The 9,893-nt window shown below is 32.2% G+C and overlaps 1 protein-coding gene across 1 annotated transcript in view; it reads left to right on the top strand.

Annotated features, from left to right (window-relative positions):
- Positions 1–5,643: 5,643 nt before the first annotated feature.
- wwtr1 (WW domain containing transcription regulator 1) overlaps positions 5,644–9,893 on the top strand; it is a 65,988-nt gene continuing 61,738 nt past the window's right edge. Inside the window, exon 1 of the mRNA XM_081385193.1 lies at positions 5,644–6,086. Within this exon, the coding sequence (XP_081241319.1) occupies positions 5,961–6,086 (126 nt within the window). The 5' untranslated portion in view covers positions 5,644–5,960. The remainder of the gene's footprint in view (positions 6,087–9,893) is intronic.

Here is a 9,893-nt window from a genome sequence, read left to right as displayed (position 1 = left end):
CAAGTGCACATCCCATAATGTAGTGCGGCTGCTCTGAGTTTCGTCTGTGAGGTCTCAGTGCTGCAGGAATGATATAAACACCATAAGGTTAAACACTGTCATAATTCATCAACTAGAGATGAAGCGGTGTGAACATTTCATATCACGATTATAGGTGATCAATCACGGTATTGTTCAAATGTGCTGGAAATGTTCAAAAAGTACAGATACACACACTGAATTCATTTCAACAAGCAAACAAATAAAATTAGCAGCACTTTGCACTTTTAAGTATTAAACGCACAAAAAGTATTCTCGTCACTTGATAAACTTAAGGTTGAGCCAGTCACTTGGACTATTTTAACGATGTCTTTACTAACTTTTCTGGGATGGCAGATATCAATTACCTTGCAGCCTATGAAGGAGTGAGAGAGCTCACAGATTTAATCAAAAATATCTTAATTTGTGTTCCGAAGATGAACGAAAGTCTTACGGGGTTGGAACAACATGAGGGAGAGTAATTACTGACAGAATTTTCATTTTTTGGGTGAACTAACCCTTTAAAGTAAGTACTTATTCAAAATATGCACTTTCTCAAGAGAATGTGCAATTTCTATGGAAGCTTGTTTTCGCCACAGAATAAGAAATAAAAAAGGTAATTGCGACTTTTTATCTCGCAATTATGACTTTTTTCAGAATTGCGTGATATAAAGTCAGAATTGAGAGTTTTAAAGTCAGAATTGGGTGATATACATAGTCGCAATTGTGTTATAAAGTCAGAATTGTGAGATATAAAGTCAGAATTGTGAAATATGAAGTCAGAATTGAGAGTTTTAAAGTCAGAATTGGGTGATATACATAAAGTCGCATTTGTTTTATAAAGTCAGAATTGTGAGATATAAAGTCTGAATTGCGTGATATAAAGTCAGAATCGTGTGATATAAAGTCAGAATTGCGTGATATAAAGTCAGAATTGCGAGATATATGTAAAATCGCAATTGCGAGATTTAAAGTCAGAATTGCGTGATGTAAAGTCAGAATTGCGAAATATAAAAGTCAGAATTGCGAGATATAAAGTCAGAATTGTGAGGTATATGTAAAATCACAATTGCGAAATATAAAGTCAGAATTGCAAGATATAAAGTCAGAATTGCGAGATATAAAGTCAGAATTGCGTGATATAAATTCAGAATTGCGAGATATAAAGTCAGAATTGCGAGATATAAAGTCAGAATTGCGTGATATGAAGTCTGAATTGCGTGATATAAAGTCTGAATTGCGTGATATAAAGTCTGAATTGCATGATATTAAGTCAGAATCGTGTGATATAAAGTCAGAATTGCGTGATATAAAGTCAGAATTGCGAGATATATGTAAAATCGCAATTGCGAGATATAAAGTCAGAATTGCGAAATATAAAGTCAGAATTGTGTGTTATAAAGTCAGAATTGCGAGATATAAAGTCAGAATTGTGAGATATATGTAAAATCACAATTGCGAGATATAAAGTTAGAATTGCGAGATATAAAGTCAGAATTGTGAGATATAAAGTCAGAATTGCAAGATATAAAGTCAGAATTGCATATATAAAGTCAGAATTGCGAGATATAAAGTCAGAATTGCGTGATATAAAGTCAGAATTGCGAGATATATGTAAAATCGCAATTGCGAGATATAAAGTCAGAATTGCGTGATGTAAAGTCAGAATTGCGAAATATAAAGTCAGAATTGTGTGTTATAAAGTCAGAATTGCGAGATATATGTTAAATCGCAATTGCGAGATATTAAGTCAGAATTGCGAGATATAAATTCAGAATTGTGTGATATAAATTCAGAATTGCGAGATATAAAGTCAGAATTGCGAGATATAAAGTCAGAATTGCGAGATATAAAATCAGAATTGCAAGATATAAAGTCTGAATTGCGTGATATAAAGTCAGAATCGTGTGATATAAAGTCAGAATTGCGAGATATATGTAAAATCGCAATTGCGAGATATAAAGTCAGAATTGCGTGATATAAAGTCAGAATTGCAAAATATAAAGTCAGAATTGCGTGATGTAAAGTCAGAATTGCGAGATATAAAGTCAGAATTGCGAGATATAAAGTCAGAATTGCTAGATATAAAGTCAGAATTGCGAGATATAAAGTCAGAATTGCGAGATATATGTAAAATCGCAATTGCGAGATATAAAGTCAGAATTGCGTGATATAAAGTCAGAATTGCGAGATATAAAGTCAGAATTGCGAGATATAAAGTCAACATTGCGAGATATAAAGTCAGCATTGCGAGATATAAAGTCAGAATTGCGAGATATAAAGTCAGAATTGTGTGATATAAAGTCTGATTTGCATGATATAAAGTCTGAATTGCATGATATAAAGTCAGAATTGCGAGATATAAAGTCTGAATTGCGTGATATAAAGTCAGAATTGCGTGATACAAAGTCAGAATTGTGAGATATAGTCAGAATTGTGTGATACAAAGTCAGAATTGTGAGATATAAAGTCAGAATTGCGAGATATAAAGTCAGAATATCTAGATATAAAGTCTGAATTGCGAGATAAAAAGTCAGAATTGCGAGATATAAAGTCAGAATTGCGTGATATAAAGTCAGAATTGCGAGATATAAAGTCAGAATTGCGAGATATAAAGTCAGCATTGCGAGATATAAAGTCAGCATTGCGAGATATAAAGTCAGAATTGCGAGATAAAAAGTCAGAATTGCGAGATATAAAGTCAGAATTGCTAGATATAAAGTCAGAATATCTAGATATAAAGTCTGAATTGCGAGATAAAAAGTCAGAATTGCGAGATATAAAGTCTGAATTGCGTGATATAAAGTCTGATTTGCATGATACAAAGTCTGAATTGCATGATATAAAGTCAGAATTGCGAGATATAAAGTCTGAATTGCGTGATATAAAGTCAGAATTGCGTGATATAAAGTCAGAATTGTGAGATATAAAGTCAGAATATCTAGATATAAAGTCTGAATTGCGAGATAAAAAGTCAGAATTGCGTGATATAAAGTCTGAATTGCGAGATATAAAGTCAGAATTGTGAGATATAAAGTCAGAATTGCGAGATATAAAGTCAGAATTGCGAGATATAAAGTAAGAATTGCGAGATTTAAAGTCAGAATTGCGAGATATAAAGTAAGAATTGCGAGATATAAAGTCAGAATTGCGAGATATAAAGTCTGAATTGTGAGATATATGTAAAATCGCAATTGCGAGATATAAAGTCTGAATTGCAAGATATAAAGTCAGAATTTCGAGATATAAAGTCAGAATTGCGAGATATATGTTAAATCGCAATTGCGAGATATAAAGTCTGAACTGCGAGATATAAAGTCAGAATTGCGCGATATAAAGTCAGAATTGCGAGATATAAAGTCAGAATTGCGAGATATAAAGTCTGAACTGCGAGATATAAAGTCAGAATTGCGCGATATAAAGTCAGAATTGCGCGATATAAAGTCAGAATTGCGAGATAAAAAGTCAGGATTGCGAGATATAAATTCAGAATTGGGAGATATAAAGTCAGAATTGCAAGATATAAAGTCAGAATTGCGAGATATAAATTCAGAATTGCGAGATATAAAGTCAGAATTGCAAGATATAAAGTCAGAATTGCGAGATATATGTTAAATCGCAATTGCGAGATATAAAGTCAGAATTGCGTGATATAAAGTCAGTTTCAGACGCAGCCATCATGTCGACAGATGAGGTTAGTTCATATTCACTGTTACGATACTTTGACTATAAACACACCCCTTGGATTTTCCCGGGAAAAATTACCCAAGTCCTTCACATAGCCTAATAATCAGACTACAGGCTTTCATAGACAAACTATGTCTGGGAAGGTCTCATCTTTTAAGTTTCATTACAAGCTGGTCACACATTGGCAACAAAAAAGCTATTAATACATGAGCATACATATAGCTCCTTTAAATGTAAAGATGCCTTGAGTGCACTTGTGGAGGCTCGCTCTGCTCGGGACAGGTGTGTTTCCCATGGGAGGAAGACTGAACTCCGAGACCTAACAACTGTTCCTCATCACAGATGGACTCTGTGTCAAACGCTGGAATCTTCCTCAGTAAGTTTGTCTGACTCATGAGACTGTGTGTGAATCACTGGATCTCCACAGATGAACATGTGCATCTCGTATACAGTGATGAGGAGGTGTGTTTACAGTTGACCTGAGGAATGGCTTCACAACACATTTGACCCACATTTCTTATCCTGCAATATGCGAATGAATGCGAACATCCCTCGACACTCCAATCTGTGAAAATATGATTTTTCTGTAGTCTTCATCCTCTGCTGTGAAAGATTTTCACTTCTGGCATTATATAGAAACAAACAAACAAAACAAAAGCAACACAATATTGCGTGAGGGTTTTCATTAGTTCTGCGCTGGAATAATGGAATATTCATTAGTTGGATTCTATTAAAACTCAGATTAAAACTCATTTGTTTTCAATAGCTTTTACTAATTTGATTGATTGATTTTTATTGTTAAATAATTATGTTTGTGTTTTTGTATTGCTTTATTACGGCTTTACGCTGTGAAGTGTCCTGGAGTGTCTTAAAAGAAACCTATAAATAAAAGTATTACTATTATAACACAAAATATTTAATCTATTATATAACTTATACATTAAGTATATCACATTAGTTATTACATTATTTAATACATTATATGTGAAAATGCACACATTTGTATTACATTTTTACAATAACAAATTATTCCTAAATAATTTGTTCAATAAACTTTAACTTTAACATTTTTCTATTCAACATTATAAACATTATATTTTTATTTTTCATTTATTTTTTAGCTTTTTTTAATACTTATTTTAGTATGTTTTAATATATTTTATGTTCTTTAGTCATTTTTTATTAGATTTTCATGTGCTTTCTATTTTGCTTTATTTTTATTTCAGTTTTATTAACTTCAGCACTTTAACTTATATTATTAGCTGCCAAGGCATGTTTTTTTGCATAAAAGGCATAATATTTTATTTTATTTTAGCTTTATTATCACTTCACTCATTAAAAACACATGCAATTTAATACAATAACACAAATGATTTAAGGTATGAGTTAATAGATTAAATAACATACATTAATATATTACAATATTTATTAATACACCGTATTATACATTTGGGAATTCTGGATAAAAATGTTTGGTGTTTTGTAATATTTAAAAAAAATTGAACTAACAAGTTGATGATTAAATGCATAATATCTCAAATTCATTTATCTTTTTAATATAACATAGTAAAACAGTAAATTGAAATTCTAAACTAATTTAATGGATTACAATAAAATATTTAGATAATTATGACAGATTATTTTTTTCTTTTCTTTTTTGTAAACATAAATAAGTAAATAAACAAAAAAGCTGGTTTCGAATATCATCACAGCAACAATACAATTTAAAAAAAGTTTATTTGTGAAGTTGTTAATTCCATAATCCACTGATAGTCCATTGTTGCTGTTATGAACGAAACAGTGATAATTAATTATTCATGAGGCCCAGAGTCGTTGAATATTCATGAGCTGACACAGGATCCGCGCAGAGAGAGAGAGAGAGAGAGAGAGAGAGAGAGAGAGAGAGAGAGAGAGAGAGAGAGAGAGGAAAAGCTTGAGTTTACAAACTTTCCATCGGGACAGAAACTCCGCCAGGGACACAGGAAAGTTACGGAGCGCAGGAGGAATAATCTCCGGGAAAAAAAAAACTCAATGCGGGACAACATGACATACACTCCTTTAGCTTTATGACAACTTTTTAAAGACTTTTAAAAGCTTTTAAAGTCGGGCGAAACAACTTTTACCAAAGAAAGAAAAAAAGAAAAGAAAAAAAGAAAAGAAACGAAAAAAAGGCCTAACCAAAGAAGTTCCTACAGGATTTTCACAGGCCGTTTTTAACTGAATACTTGGGCTTGTTTGTTATTGTTTGACACACGATGAGCGGCAACCCTCTCCAGCCGTTACCGGGCCAGCAGGTCATCCATGTCGCCAAAGACCTTGACACGGACCTGGAGGCTCTCTTCAACTCCGTCATGAACCCCAAGCCCAGCAGCTCCTGGAGGGTGCGGTAAAGTAGGTTTTATGTTGGACATTCGTTAGACATTCGATCTTTTCTGCAGCATTAATTGATATGTAATGGCTTAATAGTCGTGGATGATGCTGTATCTCGTCTAGGTCACATTGTAAAGCATAATGTCAAATGTGAATTTTAATATTATTCGATGATGTAATTGTTTTAAGAATTGGAAGTGAAAAAGTCCTCACAACTATCCCCACTTGGGCACTTCAAGTTAGGGAGTGTCTCAAAAGTGCCAAATCGGCAACAAAGTTGGTAAAGTATGTGCATTATTCCACAAAAACACTAAAAACGTGATCCTTTTACGTATGTAGTTGATGTTAGTAAATGGATTAAAAATAGATTAAGCCAATTTTAAATTAAATACATCTAGGCTATTTAACTTTGTGGTTGTTTTATGTAAATACCTCAAATGACCAACAATGTATTTATACACACATGCAGCATATAATACACAACTTAGATTGGTGAAAAATGATGATGTCACACCACATGTAATGTATTCACCAACCCTTAGAGCACACCATACACGACTTGGATTTGGAAAATGTCATTTGGTGTATTTTTAATGAATTTTTGAAATGCGCAAATCTATATAACTTCCTGGTCATGTGACCTGATGATGTCACACCATATGGGATTTATTCACCAACCCTTGGAGCACACCATACACGACTTGGATTTAGAAAATGTCAATTTGTCTATTTTTAATGAATTTTTGAAATACGCAAATCTATATAACTTCCTGGTCATGTGACCTGATGATGTCACACCACATGTAATGTATTCACCAACCCTTGGAGCACACCATACACGACTTGGATTTAAAAAAATGTCAATTTGTCAATTTTTTATGAATTTTTGAAATACGCAAATCTATATAACTTCTGGTCATGTGACCTGATGATGTCACACCACTTGTAATGTATTCACCAACTGTTGGAGCACACCATACACGACTTGGATTTAAAAAAATGTCAATTTGTCAATTTTTTATGAATTTTTGAAAGACGCAAATCTATATAACTTCCTGGTCATGTGACCTGATGATGTCACACCACCTGGGATTTATTCACCAACCTTTGGAGCACACCATACACGACTTGGATTTAGAAAATGTAATTTCGTCTATTTTTTATGAATTTTTGAAAGACGCAAATCTATATAACTTCCTGGTCATGTGACCTGATGATGTCACACCACCTGGGATTTATTCACCAACCGTTGGAGCACACCATACACGACTTGGATTTAGAAAATGTCAATTCCTCAATTTTTTATGAATTTTTGAAAGACGCAAATCTATATAACTTCCTGGTCATGTGACCTGATGATGTCACACCACCTGGGATTTATTCACCAACCTTTGGAGCACACCATACACGACTTGGATTTAGAAAATGTCAATTCCTCAATTTTTTATGAATTTTTGAAAGACGCAAATCTATATAACTTCCTGGTCATGTGACCTGATGATGTCACACCACCTGGGATTTATTCACCAACCTTTGGAGCACACCATACATGACTTGGATTTGGAAAATGTCATTTCGTCTATTTTTAATGAATTTCTGAAATACGCAAATCTATATAACTTCCTGGTCATGTGACCTGATGATGTCACACCACCTGGGATTTATTCACCAACCTTTGGAGCACACCATACACGACTTGGATTTGGAAAATATAATTTTGTCTATTTTTAATGAATTTTTGAAATACACAGATCTATATAACTTCCTGGTCATGTGACCTGATGATGTCACACCACCTGGGATTTATTCACCAACCCTTGGAACATTTTTACAGGTTTTCAAATATTTTTTTTTTTTCCTAATTGATATTAAAAGAGGAATTTGACAAAGCTGTGAAATTAGATTGATTTCACAAGTAATGACCATTCACATTAAGAATCATATCATTGAATCATTGTCATATTTTCATAGAGAAAAAAGAAATTAAGTGCATACAGTTAGCTCATGACATCCCTTTATTGAAGAAAACATACAGAAGTTAAACAATCAAGAGTTTTATTTAATTTTCATCTGTTTCTTTAAATATTAACAAATGTGAACTTATGGTATTGGGATTTTGTAATATCACCATTATGTAGGCTAGTATAACAGTGAAAAAAGTAGTTGCATGTCTTATAACTGTAAAACCAAATGCTATATTTCAAAAAGCACCAGAGTTTTTACTAAAATGCAATTTTGATGTTAATAACATACCAATTACACTTATACACTCATAAATAGGTTTTTCTTTGTACAATAATAATTTCTTCCTCCACAAAGGATTAATGCACAATTTGGAATAGTAAATAAATCAAGGTTAGAAACAAAAACTTTTTTTTAATGACAATTGGTTTGGGAATTTTGGTTGTGGAAATTGATTAAAGATGATGGTATCTTTAGTTTTATAGAACTTACAAATATTTAGCTAATATTTAATTGTATGCAATTCCCAGAGAACTTTTGAGGCTTATTGGATTAGAGACACTTGGAGTACTTCCCAATTTAGGCTGAATAATAAACATTTTTTAAGTTACGGATGTAATAATTGCCTATGCTCCATTGTCTAAACAAAATATATTCTTGATGTTACAAATACATTGAACTCTCTGTTCAAGAAACATGTTTTAGATTGGAGTAAATTATAGATGACACCTCATAGATATTCTATAACGAACAAAGTTAATGAGTTTTCATATAAGATACATAACACTGAGTACTAGGCCTACACTCATTCGACACTTGTGCTTTAAAGTTGATGTGGAAGACAATTGTATATTTTATGCCCATGAGCCACTCATATTGAAGCTGATATTGTTTTGAAGAAAGTGATATTTAAATGTTTTACAATTGATATAGATAAATATTTATATGTGATTTCATAACTATTATGGCTTATTACTAGGCCTATAACCAAAGTGGATTGAAAAATAAATATTTTTAAACAATTTAAAATTGACATTTACATATATGGAAACTATTTATAAAAGTAAAACTTTAAAATCAATACGAACCATGCAACTGTTTAGTATTATTATGTATTTAATGTTTAAAAAAAATAAAAAAATCCATTGCCACTATACATTGTTTTGATGTTTTCTAAAAAAGAGAAAAAAATGTCTTTGATACATCAAACAAACAAATAAAATAAATTAATATATAAATAGAAGGACATCTCTATTCATATAAGATGTGACGTGATCTATCATTTTGATATCACAATGTTTATTTATAATGCTTCATTCTCTTTCTCTAAAGTAATGACTAAAAATGTTTGATTTTTTGTTTTGATAAAAAAAAAATTATATATATATATATATATATATATATATATATAGGGTAGAGTGGGGGAAAACGCCCCCCTGGGGTAAAACGCCCCCCACCTGTTTTTCCCAAAATAACCACTAAAAGTAGTCAAGATACATTTTTACTGTTGCTATGCACTACGTTGATAACGGGGATATACAAATCTCAATGGAGAAGCTGACACCAGCGACACATTTGAAGAGAAGAGGATTACAGGGTAAATGCTATAATTTTCAGATATTAGTAAATAAGTGTTTAAGAGAATATTGTTCTGCAGGATATCACAGTGATGTATGATAGATGAATAGTGAAGTCTGTAGTTTGAGATCATATATTATTTATAAGGAATATAATTATATTTAAAAATTTTTTTTTTTTTTTAAAAACTCATAGCGTGTGGGGTAAAACGCCCCCTACGCTGAGGGGTAAAACGCCCCCCCTGGGGGCATAGTTTCTGTATCATAATTACTATAATA

The sequence above is a fragment of the Scardinius erythrophthalmus genome (genome assembly GCF_964197995.2).
Source record: "Scardinius erythrophthalmus genome assembly, chromosome: 14".
Classification (NCBI taxonomy): Eukaryota; Metazoa; Chordata; class Actinopteri; order Cypriniformes; family Leuciscidae; genus Scardinius; species Scardinius erythrophthalmus.
The sequence above is the reverse complement of the archived record's forward strand: the minus strand, read 5'-3'. Positions and strand labels throughout refer to the sequence as shown.